We start from the raw sequence: 17,203 nt of genomic DNA on the forward strand, positions 1-17,203 counted from the left end.
CTAGCTATTATGTAAAGCACCACCTTGTGGCAAAACCAGTACTAATCCAGCCATTTCAACAGCTTTGCTTTTTTTTTTTCCATTTAAATCTGTGCAAAAACAGAATTTGAAGATGTCAGTAGTTTTTCTGAAGATTCTCCTCCACACACAGTGCATTTATGAAACCGATACAATTTCATAAAATGCTCAAGTAGGTAATGCAACAAATGCAACATGTAAGTGCTATGGTAAAAAGGAGGAAAAAAAAAACATGTTTAATTAAAATCTCATTCTCTCTCTCCAGATACTTATCATGCAGCTGCATGATAAGCTGCAAGAGCTGCATAGATGAATTACATTGATGGCACAAAACCATCCCACAGAAAATCTTTATTTACATTGTCTTTGTAAGAGACACAAAAACACATGGTATTTTTCCAAGCTAGTAAAATGACCAATTGGACGTTTCTAAATTTAAAAAACATCTCAAGCTTAGTACTACACTGCATAACACAACATAATCCTCTCCAGACAGGTTTGCATCCAGTTCTAAATTCTGCACTTGTAGCATACAATCAAAGAAGCAGAAGCCGTTCCTGCTATCTTAACTAAGAAATAGCCATCCCAAAATATTTTGCATGCTCTGCAGCATAAGATAGCATCTTATTGTAATGCACCCCAATCTCTATCCAACAGAAAGCAAAGTGAAAGAAATCACACAGAATCACAGAATTGAAGGGGTTGGAAGGGACCTTGAAAGATCATCAGGTCCAACCCCCCTGCCAAAGCACGTTCCTTAGAGCAGGCTGCCCAGGTAGGCGTCCAGATGGGCCTTGAATATCTCCAGAGAAGGAGACTCCACAACCTCCCCGGGCAGCCTGTTCCAGTGCTCCATCACTCTCACTGTGAAGAAGTTCTTTCGCATGCTGGTGCAGAACTTCCTGTGCTCCATCTTGTGGCCATTACCCCTTGTCCTATCCCCACAAACCACTGAAAAGAGGTTGGCCAAATCCCTCTGTCTCCCACACCTCACGTATTTATACACATTGATGAGATCCCCTCTCTGTCTTCTTTTCTCCAGGCTGAACAGACCCAGGTTTCTCAGCCTTTCCTCACAGGGAAGATACTCCAGGCCCCGTATCATCTTTGTGGCCCTCCGCTGGACTCTTTCCAGGAGATCCCTGTCTTTTTTGTACCGGGGAGCCCAGAACTGGACACAGTACTCCAGGTGAGGCCTGACCAGGGCAGAGTAGAGGGGGAGGATCACCTCCCGTGACCTGCTGGCCACGCTCCTTTTAATGCACGCCAGGATCCCATTGGCCCTCTTAGCCACAAGGGCACACTGCTGGCTCATGGTCAACCTGTCGTCCACCAGGACCCCCAGGGTCCTTCTCCTCAGAGCTCCTCTCCAGCGGGTCATCCCCCAGCCTGTACTGATACATCCGGTTGTTCCTTCCGAGGTGCAGGACTCTACACTTGCTCTTATTAAACCTCATTTGGTTTCTTCCTGCCCATCTCTCCAGCCGGTCCAGGTTTCGCTGAATGGCAGCACAGCCTTCTGGCATGTCGGACACTCCTCCCAGCTTTGTGTCATCGGTGTACTTGCTGAGGGCAGATGCTATTCCCTTATCAAGGTCATCGATGAAGATGTTGAACAGGAGCGGACCCAGCACCGACCCCTGGGGAACACCGCTAGTCACAGTTCTCCAGCCGGACTCTGTGCCACCGATCACCACCCTCTGAGCTCAGCCAGTCAGCCAGTTCTCAACCCACCTTACTGTCCACTCCTCTATCCCACACTTTCTCAGCTTTGCTATCAGGATGTCATGGGAGACAGTATCGAAAGCCTTGCTAAAGTCAAGGTAAATGACATCCACTGCTCTCCCCCCATCTACCCAGCTGGCGATGCCATCACAGAAGGCAACGAGGTTGGTCGAGCACAACTTCCCCTTGGTGAATCCATGCTGACTACTCCTCATAACATTCTTCTCTTCCAAGTGCTTGGAGATGGCATCCAGAACAAGCTGTTCCAACACCTTGCCAGGGACAGAGTTGAGACTGACTGGCCTGTAGTTTCCCGGATCCTCATTCTTGCCCTTCCTGAAGACTGGAATGACATTGGCTATCCTCCAATCTTCAGGCACCTCTCCTGTTCTCCAGGACCTTTCAAAGATGATAGAGAGCGGTTCGGCAATCACCTCTGCCAACTCCCTTAGCACACGTGGATGCATCTCATCGGGACCCATGGATTTGTGTGCATTGAGCCCACTCAGACGCTCCTGAACCACTCTCTTGTCAACCAGGTGGGAGCCCTCCATTTCCTAGCCCCTTTCTCCTCCTGCCAGGGTCGAGGAGTCCCGGAGGGGAGTCCTTGAAGCAAAGACTGAAGCAAAGAAAGCATTCAGTATCTCCGCCTTCTCATCGTCTCCCGTTACGAGGACACCCCCCTCATTCAGTAAGGGACCCACATTATCCCTAGCCTTCCTTTTACAGTTTACATACTTAAAAAAAACCCTTCTTATTATCTTTTGTCTCTTTTGCAAGCCTCATCTCTAGGTGGGCTTTAGTCTTCCTCATCACGTCCCTGCAGGCCCTGACAACACTTCTATACTCCTCCCAAGAGGACAGGCCTTTTTTCCACATTTCATAGACCTTCCTCTTCCTTTTGATCTTATCGATGAGCTCCTTGCTCATCCACGCAGGTTTCCTGCCCCCCTTCCCTGATTTCCTACTCTTAGGGATGCACCGATCCTGAGCTTGGAAGAAGTGCTGTTTAAACGTAGCCCAGCTCTCACAAGCACTCTTGCCTTCTAGCAACCTAGCTCATGAGATACTCCCAAGCAGGTCCCGGAAGAAGTTGAAGTTGGCTCTTCGAAAGTCCAGGGTAGCAATCCTGCTACTAGCCTTACTTCTTCCACCAAGTTCCATCTTGAACTCCACCATCTCATGGCCTCTGCATCCCAAGCCGCCCCCAACATTCACATCCCTAACAAGGTCCAGAAGCACCCCCCGCCTCGTCGGCTCCTCCACCACCTGCGTCAGAAAATTGTCTTCAATGCATTGTAGGAACCGTTTGGACTGCGCATGCCTGGCCGAGTTGCTTACCCAACAGATGTCTGGATAATTGAAGTCCCCCATGAGAACCAGCGTCCATGATTGTGAGGCTACTACCAGCTGTTTGTAGAAGGCCTCATCAACCTCCTCCTACTGATCTGATGACCTGTAGTATACCCCCACAACAGTGTCCCCCGTACCAGCCCACCCCTTAATTCTCACCCACAAGCTCTCCACTTGTCCTTCACCCTCCCCCAGGTGGAGCTGGGTACACTCTGATTGCTCCCTCACATAAAGGGCAATATACAAATAAAAAAAATATACAGCACAAAATGAAGAACTAGTCTGCACATACCAAACTTGGTCTTCTAATATGTCATTGCTAACATATTAGCATTGCTGTTTGTGCATACCTGGACTTAGTGTAAAATAAAGTTGACACCTTTTGTTGTTTGTTTGTTTTTCTCACACTGTTTTTGAGTTTACTGTAGAATAAGAGAGATGTCAAGAGAAGCAGTTAGGGAAAACTCCTCATTTTTCTGAATGTCATCCCTCACTGGCTGCCCAAACTACAGTTATGGAAATATGAACCCCAAGGGGACAACAAGGGACAACTATTTCTTGCTGTTTTTGAAGCCTTTGCTATGAACACTCCATGAGTGGCAAGTTGAAATCCTTTACAGGAGTTGAGAATACTCGAACCTTACATACCTGGGCATTCAATTTAATGGTGTGGGTTATCTGCTAGTCTGTGCTTGACAGTGATTTCAGATATGCAGCAAAAGAAAGAAAGTACTCCCTTGGTTTAAGCACAGTACATGGAGTATATATACTAAGTTAGGGTACAAAACACAAAAGAGCAAGCCAGATCAATGCCAATCCATCTACTCTTGGATAGGTTCTCAGAGCATAAGAAAGGGTTACTCAAGATCAATTTCACTCAAGAACCAATACCATCAGAGCTTCTCAAAGCTCTCAAATTTGACCTAGAATTATATTTTGTAATATTTCAAAAATACCTGTCTCTTGGGGAATCTTTTGATATCTCTGCTGCACCACTTTTAATACAGTACTGATACTGAAAGTAGATGACACAGGTACTTGAAGAATGTCTCTTGAAGGTAAGAGAGGAAAAATTAATACAAGATTAAGTCATGACATAGCAAGACTACAGAAGAACAATAAATCTAACACTAGAAACTTGCATAACTTGATTTAAGCCAGTGAATTTTCTCTCCTCTTTCCTTCCTCCTAAAAAGCAGAAATTTTTTGACTTGTTGCTTTTGGTTCCCATATGTCTCACACACACACACACCATTTTGGGTTCTCCACTGGCTTTCACATCCATCCTTCTATTTCCCCTCCAACTTCCATCCCACTACCATCAAAGTGTTGTGTCACACAACATTGCCAGATAAGCAGCTCCCCAGAGGCAATATATAACCAATACATAACCAAGCTCCCCAGAGGCAATAAGCCTTGTTCTTCCCTGCCAGAGATAGCTATTATCAGGAGTTTTCTTCTATTTTGATATAAAATCACTATTGTGTAATAAAAAAATAAATCAACACTAATTTTCAAGAGCTGGTTAACACCTGATGCATTTAAGAATGTTCCAGCAGAACTTATCAAGCTACTCAGCCAAGTTTTGCTCTATTATACTATATATACAAAAATAATGTAAACAGAGGTAAAAGGTTTTATTACAATATTATATTGATACATGAGTACAATCTAAAATATTGATCTATGTAGCACCCTGTATAAGTAACCCACAGATTAGTTATGACCAACAGCAGGATGTAAAACGAAATTATACAGTATAATCAACGCTTGCAAATTTTGCATCTTAAATGAAAGCAAATGTAAAGTGTGTCTCCAACAAAAGGAAAAAGCATTTATGCTCTAATTTAAATTTGGTTTGTGTAAATTTCATGCAGGATTGGCTGTTACCAATTATTTCATAAGGTGATTTGTATAGCACAAATTTGCATTGGTGCTACGTTCAGCAAAATTGGGCATGCAGAAAAGGGAATGGAAAAGAAGATGGAACAACCTGTAACAGAAGTTTTGTAGCTAGCCACAAATCATTCTTTCTGTACATGTTAGTCATGCCTTAAAATACACCACAGAAATAATAAAACAATTCTGAGAAATCAAACTGCAATTTAAAGCAATTGCTACAGAGGGAGCCAACAACCCAAAGAATAGGATTAACAAAATGCAGTCCAGATTAGCACAAAGTTCTCCAATCAGTCTTTCATTACACTTGCATGTTTTTTGAATATCCACAGAACAAATAACAAAAATTTCAAATATGTAAGCCCAAATAAGTCCCAAGCATTTAATGAAAGCTTTGTCTTTGTGCCTGCTGACATAGAATAATCAGCGTCAACGTACAACAGTATTTATATTTAGTATGGGAAAAAGATGGCAATTAAAGAGACTGATGAGTCATTTATCTATTAAAAGGATAGCATTGAAGTTTCCACTTTTAACAGTTCTAAAGATTTTTTTTTTTTTTAAAAAAAAAAGAATATCAATTCCACAGTAGACATTTCTATTGAAATTTGTGTTCAAACCACAACAGCAAGAAACAGGCTGGTATGATAGCTTGATCTAAACAAAAAAGGTCAAAATCTAAAATAAAGTTTGGTAAAGATGGGAATTGGGGGGCGCATTATTTCATTCCCAAATCTTTTTATTTTTAATATACATACTAATCTACTGAAAAGTAACTATAAATGACATATATTACATAAAGTAACTCAACAGCTTTGACAGACGCCTGTGACAGGTTCACACATTACCCCAACCACGCAAATCATCTATGCTGTCAGCATATGTTGAGGAGGTTGACAAAAGATTTAAAGCTCAGTATTTTTGATATTTTAGTTCTTCTCCATCTCTTCACCCCAGCATTTTTACCCTCTTTTAGTTTTTCAAGGGGAAATGGGATGGATAAAAAACCAAAGTAATTTAGGGAGACTACATACCAACAGGACAGCAAATCCTGAAAGCAACATATAAGGAAAGATCTTGAGAATGTTACTGAAGATAAGCTACACCCTCTAGTGGCACAAAATACTGTAGCTTTTGGGTGACTCCAACAGCATGAGACGGACAGTTGCACCCCTTTGTGTCCCCAGCATTCACATCTCTGTCACTGCATGTCGAACATCAGTGAGGCACGGCTGCATAGTAAATGGGTTTGAGATTGAGTCCATTAGCTTTTGCACTTAATTGTTATGATAGATACTTACACATGGTAATCACTAAATATAAACAAACTCCACTACAACATACCAACAAACCAATCCTTTCTACATCCTCTGTCTAATTTACCCAGGCTCCTTCTAAACCTCTTCTGTCAATTTCTCTCCTCTTTCCCAAGGCCCTCTGAAATTCCCAAACAAACCTCCTGCATGTCCAAGATTTACCCTTCCAATACCCACTTCCCTCAATTATACCTTGGCTAAGCAAAATCAGAACCCACTAACAACAAACAAAAAAAAGATGATATGGATCATTCAAAACTCTGTTAACCATCAAGCTGTACAGGCTAAAGAGTCCCATTCCATTCTCCCTTGTTCAGTTTCGCTATGAAAAAGTATTTGTATAGCAAGTGTGCCACCAAGGACCAAGTACATAAATAAACTCTTCTAGGCCAACTTGCATCAGAGCAACATCTCTGTCCTCCCTTCTGACCTGCAACACATCAAACAGCTGACAGAAGAGAAAGAAAGCTTACATTTTATTTTATTCCCCTTTCTCATTTGGTGATCTTTATCTCTATGAAAAGATAAGTTATGAAAGCAAAGGTAACTGTGCAGTGCAAAAGAAGTCCCACGTTTCCTTCTTTCCCCTTTTTCCCCTTAAACTAACTTCCAAAAAAAAAAAAAAAAGTAGTGTTCAGCCATGGCTAAAATCATTTAAACAAAACAGCCTATAAAACCATATAACCAGCAGCCAAAGCAGTATTAAACTAAGCATCATGAAGCACTGCTTACAGACTCAGTGACATCACTAAACTCCACACAGCACTTATAAGAGATGCTGACATCTCATAATAAGTATACTTCAGTTGCCTATTCACATAACCAAGTCAAAAAAAAAAAATATAGACCACCCTTGCCAACACATGCCAATGAAAATGGACTCTGTATTTCTAGTCAGACTGGGGATTTGGTAAACAAATAGAAAAAAATCTATTTTAACATCAAGACAAGATAACAAGCTACATCCCATCACTTGCTGCAGCTAGCTTCAATTTATTCTCTTTGAAAACTTTTGATGTGGAACCACAGTCAAAAGAAATTAAAAAAAAAACAGCTGAAACAACAAATGCACACTAGTCAACATGACCTTCAGTTGAAGTCATTGAGTCCAATTCTGAGAATTAAAAATAGGAGCAACTCTTGTAAGGACTATACAAAGGGTTAAGAAAAGCATTTCCATTTCTCTCAGAGGTTGTATTTATTTATTGTTCTCAGAGGGATAAAAGTATGCAACATTAAGGCCCCACCAACCATATTAAGTCCAAGTTTCCTCAGCACTCTTACAAGATGGAATTATTTTTTTCCCCTCAGAGTTAAGTGGATTTAGTTATTTTGGGGGATGTGGTAAACATCACATGGACATCTCTTCATCCATGCAAACTGAAGATATTAATATTTCCCCTGTCTGCTATTCTCACTGCAGATGACCAACATCACCGATGAGCCAGTGAAAACAAAGATGATGGCTCACTTGATTTAATACAAAAGTCAACATGCTTGGCTTGCTCATCAGTTAAGATGTTTTGAACTAATCTTCTAATTTTATAACAAAACTGGCTGAAGAGCCTCCACACATTCCATTCCCTGGCTGAGCCACAGGACAGTGACCTCCACCTCGTGTGCATTCAGAGCTGACAGGGGGGCAACAGAACAGTCTAGACATTTCCAGATGGACTCCAAAAATAACGTATATGCATCTATTCGTAACTTCAGCGCTACCAAATTCCTTTCAGATACAAAAAAATCATACACTAATGAAAACAAACGGTAATTTTACATGGTTGTTGCAGTACAAGTGAATTAGAGGCAGAAAAAAAAAAAAAGGTGATCTTTCATACCTTAGCTCTTAAAATAGAAGTTTAGTATGATGCCATGCCTGTAAACCAACTCCACTCTGTCTTAGTGGCTGTACTTACCTCTCTAGATAGCTAAGATTCAAGGACAACAGGATCAAGCCAAGTCAAGCTGTAACTGGCCCAATTATCTCTGGAGGTACGACACTCATTTTTGGAAAAAAATTACTTTTTCATTAGGAACAGCTACACAGAAGTGACCGCTAAGAAACTGAAGGACATCTGATGGTCAGAAAATCACAGTTCTATTAGGTGAATGCCAAAGTCTTCTTTACTAGGTAAGTCAATATAAAAGCTGCCAATATTTCAAAGACTTGAAGTTAAAATATTTCAAGCAGAGGGATTTGGGCACTGAAAAAAAATACAGAGAGTCTAAGCAACTCCTCTTTACACTGACTTTTAAAATATTAGGACAAATTCAGAACATCTTAGTTTTTAAAAGGGCACTGAACTGAAGAGTAAGTCTGTAAATAAATCAGCAACAATTACCCTGATGGTACTTTATCTTGCACCACTCCCTACAACCGGGATTTCTTTTAAATAAAAAAAATCTATCTAAATATCAGGAAAGGGTAATTAAGTAGCTAATGGCTCATCTGTAAGTCAAATCAGACAACTGAAGGACTGCAAGTGCTCTGAGGTCCAACCTTCTTTAACCTGTTCCGTACCATATGGTTAACACAGGCTGGGCAGAACAGCACACAGCAATTTGGAGAAGTCCTAAAGGTCTGTCCTGACACAATGTGACACTGACCTACCAGAGTTTTTCCCTGGTCAAGTATCCAACCACATAAAGGATGCCAAGGTCAATGGCAAAAGCCTGTTCCAACTCCTTCGTTATAACCAACAGGACATAGATCCTCTCAGGAGCTACTGTAGTGATAACAATGAAAAGCTCAAGAAAGGATCTGTTGCAGCAGATTCACACAAAAATGTAGTTTTATTGAGTTTTCTTTTTTAATTAACTCCATTTAAGAAGTGAATATGCTTTAAAGATATCACTAGGTAATATGCAATTAAGTAACATGCAACATACTTAGACAGATCAGACAGGATTTCAGTATGTTTGAACTACTTCAAATGAAATACCGCACATCAAAACATTGTTTAATCACTATCTATTGCACAAATAAAACTTGTGTACACAGTACAACTTGTACTGTCCAAAACACAGACCTGCATGTCATTTAACTTCTGCCTAGCCCCCAAACTTGCTAGTACTTTCAGTACTTCCAGTTGGTATCTTTTTTAAATGGCCTAGCATATTTAATCATAATTATGCTCTATTACCAATGCTCTATTATTAGTGTTCTACATAAAACCAATCTTATCTACTGATCAAAGGCAACTGCTGTTGCTTGCCTTTTGCCTGGAGCTCTGGCCATTTTAATGTCACAGGTACATTACCATGATGTATAAATATAAGTTAAATGTCTTGTTCCATCTGCAGAAAGAACATGGAAATTTTATTTGGCTAGTAATTCAATCACTAATGCTTTTAGCGCACACTTATTTTTTCCCAAAGGAATTAAATCTTAATTACCAGAAGACATTTTTACTGTTTGATAACTATGACCTTACTAAGAAATATTAAAACTTTTAACATGGAAAAATCTGACAGCTATAGATACTAATTCCTCTCAAACAGCTACTTCATCTTACATATGGATAAACTACTTAACAGTTTTTGGGAGTATTATGAAATAATATAAAATACTGGTAATGTAATAACAGAAAAAGACAATTAGGTGCAAGGGCTGGAAGTTTAAAAAAATTGTTTCTTTTATCTAAACATAAAGATGTACGCAAAAGGGAACAAATCCCCTACTATCTTGATGCTAAGGGCAGAAACATGTAAGCAAATCCTGAATAGCTATATTTTATTTGGACATATGACTTCTCTGTAATGACTAGAAGAATATTTTTAAGAGACCCTGAATAAATAAAATAATGTAAGGGTTGATAAGTAAAGCATTTTCTACAGTCTTTCATACAAACTATCTTCAAAAAAGCAGTTACATAATACAGGTTTGAGGGATGGCAGAGAGGGCATTGAAATAGAAAATTCTTCAGGCAGCATTTGGCAAACTGCGTGAATGAGGCAAGAAAACTGGACTACGTGCACTGAGCATAGCTCTTCAGCCAGTGGTAATAACATGCAGATATTAAAAACATCAGTAATAGGAATGACAACTACTTCACGTTATTTTTTCTTTAAGTTCTTCATAATTTAACTGAAGTCTGAAATACAAATATTACAATATTGACCTTACATAACCTGTATGCTTAAACGTACAAATGAGCAGGAATGTTTCAACTGGGCCATCTTTCGTTTAGTGATTACTTTTAATATAGTGACTGTGATTAAACGAATCAGCTATTAAAGAAAGCATATCAAGCTCTAACAAGTCCCCCTCTGCTTTCAAAACATGTATATAGTTCACAAGTCAGTGACTTCAAGAACTTCAGTATCTGTTTTAAAACTTACCATAACTGGGAAAAAGAAACAAGAGTTGACAAAATGCAGGCTCAGAATCCACCTTCCCCTGACTATATATTACCTGGACTATAACTAGATACAATATGTACTGGTACAAAATACTTTTCCAAATAAACGTCCACATACTTAAGACATAGCATGCAGTATCTGCTTCCAACTCAAATGTAGAGCTTCTATATTTTAATACCTATTGTGTCAAAATAAAAAGTAAGGGTTATTATGCCGGAACATGGGAGATTACCTAAAATTGGAATAAATTTGAATTTCTAGCTTCTTTGGTTTGGGCACCTCTTTAATGAGGGATAAAAAATCATTAAAGATAGTGTTATTAAAATGTTTCATTAAGTTATCAATGGCCACTCTCCTACAAGACAAAAGAATGATCCATTCAAAAACAAATCTATTTTTTCCTCAAGGAACAATAATTTTAGGCTACAGAAGTCAGATTAGCCAAAACAAGCAATCAGTACAATCAGTCAAAGTGAGTTTTCAATACAACTGACAGGACTCTGGTGACTCTTCACTACATTACAAACCACAGCCAGGCTGTGCTGACAATTTGCAAAGGTGGGGATGGCCATAACATCACACAGCCAGGCAAATTTAAAAAGCGAGTCAACACCGAACCTGAAAAAAGTCTTCCATCCAATTTCTGTTAAACAAATATTTCACTTATACACGGATATACTGCAGGAAGGCAGTAACTGTTAGTGTAACCAATTCTATAAAAAAGACATTGACTAGGATGAACAGTACGAAATTTAAGTTGTGTGTATATGAACTGCACTTAAGAACAGAATTATTCAAGAATGAAGTGATTGTGGCATTTTTTGTGTCTTGTTTTTTGAAACTCAAGGGGTTTCCAAACTAATATTTTAATTTGCAGTAGACTGAAGCACAGAAGCTATTTCTGAAAACAAAAGATTTCTGCTTCAGGTCTTTAATAATAAGGTATATAGATACATAGAAAAGTAAACAGGCATGTATATCACCATAAAAGGCTTACAATTCTTTGTGCTTCTCCTCTGCCAGAATTTGGTCATTTGGCTTCAGCCCATACCTTGAAAATAAAAAACACAGAACAATTATTCACTAGAGAACTTAGCTATAAAATGTAGCTTTATACTTTAAAAATAGCAAATTATCATACTATGTGATATTTATTGATTCAGGTACCTCTGATATTGCAAGAACAAAGTTTTCTAAAGAAAATTTTAGACATTTTTTAAAGTAAATTTACAATCACTCAAAAGTTCTGCCTTTATCACAGCTTCAAATACGACTAGACACTTAGACTGCCTACATATCAAAAAATCATTGCACTTCATACCAAAACTATCCACTGATCTCAAAATTTCAATCTGGCAGAACATGTTTCTGAGGATTACAGACAACACAAACATTAAAACTAGCTGCAATCTTTCCCCCTTAAGTAAATCAAAGTATTATACCAATACCTAAAACATTTTGTAGGTAAAAGAAATATGTACACACAAATATATTTTAACAGGCTATTTACGAGGAAAATTTCTGCAGTCCACTTAGGAAACCTCTGATGAAAAGGAAAGCAGGAGAGAAGGAATCCCCCTTTGCTAGCTTGAGCTAGCAGGCAGTTTCAGGGGACAGGCTGCCTGCACTGTGAATTGGAGAAAGAAGGGAACCAGCATGGGCCACTGCTAGTCCTGCTGCAGGCTACACTGTCAGTCACTTTGAAAAACCTTTAAAAAGTGACCTTGCTTGTGCTGCGCCTCTGAAAAAAGTGTTTTACCTTCTCAAAATATTACACAGATCTAACAACAATGTGGGGTTGTCCCCCCATATGTAATGGATATAATGGAAGCAGATACAAGTAAAGAATGTTTTTTGATAATTCTGCAAACAGTACCTGCTCATGCTTCAGAATAAAGGAGCTCTCCATCACCGCTGTGCTTCTGCTTTTGTTCCATTCTGCCATCAAGTGCAGAGCCATACATTACTCCTTCTGAGTAAAGATTCTGGCCACTAACTACAATCAAGCTATCTTGCATATCAATTGTTGTTTCAGATGAACAGATAAAATTTTCGTGATACCATTTTCTGATTATATTCTCCAAAACTGTTGTGTGTTTCTTTTTTCCAGAATTGATTCAAAATGCAAGCATCAATCCCGGACACATTCTCAAGCTCACCAGTGCTGCATTCAAACATAGAAGACATCAACAACCTGACCCATTTTTTCCTGTTTACATACCCAGACACTGCCTTTGGTTATTTCCCAGAGCATCCTGCTGACTTGCATCCATTTATCCACCTTGCTACTCAATCCTTCATGCAGTCCCTTCCAACCAGGGTACAGCGGAGCCCATCCACATTTGCCTTCTAAATGCAGAATTTGCATTTGACTCAAAGCAGACTACACAATGCACTGTCCAATAACAGACGCAGGCCACCTGGTTTAAATGCTGCATCTTCTTTACTGTTTACCACTCTTTCACTCTGTAAGCCACAAATTTTGAACTGTTGTGACCTTACATGTACTTCCAGATCAATGTTTTCCTTAGTGAATAGCATTAGACCCTTTTTCTTTAATGGTGAAGGTCTGGCCCAACGCTTCCTAACACTGCTGCACCCTTCTGAAGATCTCTGTTTGTCATGTCTTAAACATTTTATTGATAGCAAATAGTAATATATCAGAGAAGAAGACGACAGCTACCATGACATTCCAAAGGAACATCTGTCAGAAGTCCAAGGACTGATTTCTGCAACCTGCAGTCTTAAAATGCAATCAGGTTGTTTGGCAAAGGGATCGACCTGCCACAGACAGCCATACCCCTGACTGACTACTTACTTGCTTTGTTAAGCAAGCTACAGCAGAAGCTGTACAGCACAGGGAAACGCTGCCAAACAGGCGTGGGGCTTTATCTGGGGTACGCTGCTGACAGCACAGAGGGGAGCTGGCGAGGAGTATAGGAGGGAACCAGTTGCTCCTGCTGAAGTTTACAGAACAGTTCCTTGGCTGAACCTTAGCTTACCTCTTTTTCGTTACCCCTCCTTTGCTACCCCTCCTTTCTTTTACCATGAAAATGGTCTTTTTTTGTTTGTTTCTCCAATATTCCTCCTTTCCTCCTGAAGATACTGCTTTGATGGCAGCAACACGTCAGGGAGTTTCCCACAAAATGGGCATGCTTGCAGAAGTCACACTTTCATTAGTACTTTCTGCATTAAGACAGGATGCATATTATATTTCATACACAGCTGAAGTATTTAATAAATGTAAGCGTGCAACTAGCACAGTGAACAGCTTACATAATGTTTGCCAACATGTGTTTTGTAGGCAAGATTGATAAGTACCAGTTGGCTTTTCCTAGCTGATGAAGGTTAGATTTGGAAGAATTTCTCTCCCCCAGATTTCTAAAAAAAATTTTAAGAGCTGAGCCAAAAAAGCAGAATTGAGGTTAAAGATATGTAATCTGAACATTTTAAATAACTTAGGACATTTTAAACTATTTAAGCAACTGAAACAACACATTGCAAATGTATTACACATTTACAGTTCTACTATTAAACTAGAAAGAGAAGCAAATATGCTTCAGAAGTGGGCAAGGGAGCTGAAGGGATCACAACTTGAAATTTCACTGGGCAGAAAACAGAGGAAACTCAAGTTTAATACATCCTAGCACTTCAGATACTGATTATTAATTTTGACTATCCAATACCAATTTAAGATAAAGTTCAAACCGCTAATAGTTTCTTCATCACTGCTCAGAAGACTATTTCAAAATAATAAGAATCTGTAACGTTCTACAGAAAGATTGCAAGTAAATGTCAAAACAAACTGTAGTACATTTCAAAAATGATATTTTTAAGCGCTTCCTGATGTCCTTCAGGGACATTTAATCTACTGAAAGAATAGCCAACGTTCCAGCCACCCGTTCCCAGATGGCAGCTGCACGCAGGCATGCTGAGGGGCAGACAGAGCCCTCCAGCACAGCGCTATCACCCCGCACAGCTGCAAGCTTCCACCAAGCCAGCTCAGCTGCCTGGCCAGATACACACAGCCCGGCCTGTGCACCGTGCAAGCAACTATTTCAGGCAGTCCGACAGGCTGCTGGTTTTACCTTGTGTGAAGCCTCCACTTTAGGAAGGCATTAGCTTTGTCCCCTTACTTGGTTCCTCATGGAATTTCTTAAGCTCCACCATAGTCACTTCAGCACACCCTATTCTGATCAAAGCTCAATCAACGTATCTGCAAACATAGGCTATCAGATCACTGTTTTATCATCCATCCTCTAGCCTCAGTTTAAACAAGGAGTTTCACAACCCCTTACAAGACCTTCTTCCAGTTTGGAGCTATTATTTTTCTTTACTTCAAATGGCATTCTTTCGAACCTGGTTAACAAAGAGGCATGTTCAGGCACTGAAATTACCAGGAAAAGTGTGCAAGTTAAACCTCCTAAATTTCGTCCAGAAACCCAGACCCAACTCCAATTGAGTCTCTGGAAAAGCATCTCTCTACCTTCAGCCTACAGCAGGGAGTAGTGACACAGGACGTCCACACCAGCTTGCTAACCAAGGTGATCTGAATACCTCCCGTTAGGCCATAACTCCTTCACTCCAGGCTATTAATAAACCAGAGATGCATTTCAACAAAAGAAGCTTGAAATTACCGGAATTTAATTATAAAGTATGTTTTCGCCTTCCCAAATCGGCCTTCCCAAATCTCTCAATCTTTCTTCTCCCATTTGTTTTCAGTTATTCAGATGGGAACTTAGTGTTATTTCCTCCCTTCCTAAATTTCACATTTCTAGAGCCAAGTACATGCACAGATATATACATAATCAAAATTGATTTATACACAATTGATATATACACAACCAAAATTGTCCCCCCCCAAACAATACTACGTTAATCTTAAATATTTTCTCTTTCAACAAGCCTGGAAATAAAGTAGCACAGGCAAAGACTAAAAGATTATTGCAGACACTGAGGACAGACATTACATAGAACCAGAATAACATTAAGGAAATATGGAGGTACATATAGTTATATATACACTCTATAAAAATGCTAAGGCCACTTGCAAGAGTTTTATGTACGTAACAGCTAAATATACAACTCTGGCCAAGAGTTGGTTATGGTACTACCAAAAGGAAAAACAAAAAACAAAACTATGAAGCATACACATTTTTCACTAATTTTTACTTTTGTAAGTGTATGACTTTCCCAGCACTCACGTACAAAATTATCATCTCAACTCCAGTTTTTACAAAAATATAATTTTATGAAATGTCTTTTTTTTTTTTTTAAAGCACACTAGAACCTGTAAGCTCAGCTCTGACTTGTGCGATGCAATTTAAAGACCTTTCTGAAACAGCAAGCCTATGACTCACTTTTTTTTTTTTTTTTTATATATTTCTCCTAATATGACAGGTATGGAAACTAATGCCCTTGAACTTTAGTCAGCATTTTGCAAAACGCTCTTAATTTAACGAACAGCTGTAAGGCATGTTCCCCTTCATGCAGCATTCAATTTTACAAAGCCTTAACCAAATGAAAAAGAAAACACAGCCTACGCTAAATACGTACTGGTGAAAAACTTCAAGTGAATATCAAGTTCAGATCTGCTCTATGTACCAGACTTTCCTGAAAAGCTGGTAAAACTCATCTGTCCTAAGGCAAAAACCTAAGACTGGTGATGATTAAACAGGTTTTTAAAATGGCAATACAACATCCTTGCTTTAAAATTCACTTCCCTTTTGAAATTTCTCCTGACTTGAATCTACCAGCCAGGAAAAAATAAAGAAAAAAGAATAGCTGAAAATTGCACAGGGTTCAAAATAAAAAATCAGCATGGATATACATTGCTGCTTGGGCCAGAAGAGTCAAGTCAAGAACTCCACTGTACAGACTACCCAGAAACATGGAGGTACACAAAACTGTATACATACATACACACACATATCCAAGTAATATTTCATGAATATTTTCAATAATACTTGTGAAGGAACAAGAAGCTAGAGATAAAAAGATATTTTTGCATTAGCTGTCAATGTGAGTAGCCAGCATGAAAAAAATGGAAGCTATCTGAGTAATACAAAAACAGTAAGGCATTCTAGGAAGCTCTGAACATAGATATCTGTGCAGTCATTCCTCTACCTTGTTCGACGAACAAAAAACATGAACCTTGCCACCATCCATGGCTCTGACTACCCTGGCTCCCCTTTCAATGATCTTGGGCTTTGCTGTTCCATCAGCTCACTGTACCTGACAGGCTCTGCTGCAGTTATTTTAACCGTTTCCCAGATTGATTACACTGGAATGCATGAAATGGTACATTTCTGAAATGAAATTCACAAAAAAGGTCACCAAAAAAAGCAACAAAGTGATTTCTCCGTCAGAGACCCAAAGCTTCTTGGTTGTGTGAACTCGACAAGAATTCATGATATAGCAGGCTATGCTTCATCAATAAAAGAAGAGACCTTTTTTAAGGCAGAGCTTTACCGATGCATTTCTTCATAAGTTTTCAACAAAGCCAGTAAAAACCCTTGAGGCCCTGAGCA

General features: G+C 39.3%; 1 protein-coding gene across 6 annotated transcripts in view; it reads right to left on the reverse strand.

Moving 5' to 3' along the window:
* Positions 1–17,203, reverse strand: part of ADK (adenosine kinase) — a 291,598-nt gene that overhangs the window by 247,887 nt on the left and 26,508 nt on the right. For 4 of the 6 annotated variants that reach the window (XM_035543036.2, XM_035543028.2, XM_035542992.1 and 1 more), the window contains exon 3: positions 11,671–11,724. The exons of the other annotated variants lie outside the window; for them this stretch is intronic. In XM_035543036.2, coding sequence (XP_035398929.1) covers positions 11,671–11,724 — 54 coding nt within the window. The remainder of the gene's footprint in view (positions 1–11,670; positions 11,725–17,203) is intronic. 6 annotated transcript variants of the gene reach the window in all.

This window comes from Cygnus atratus, chromosome 7 (assembly GCF_013377495.2).
Source record: "Cygnus atratus isolate AKBS03 ecotype Queensland, Australia chromosome 7, CAtr_DNAZoo_HiC_assembly, whole genome shotgun sequence".
In the NCBI taxonomy this organism is placed as follows: Eukaryota; Metazoa; Chordata; class Aves; order Anseriformes; family Anatidae; genus Cygnus; species Cygnus atratus.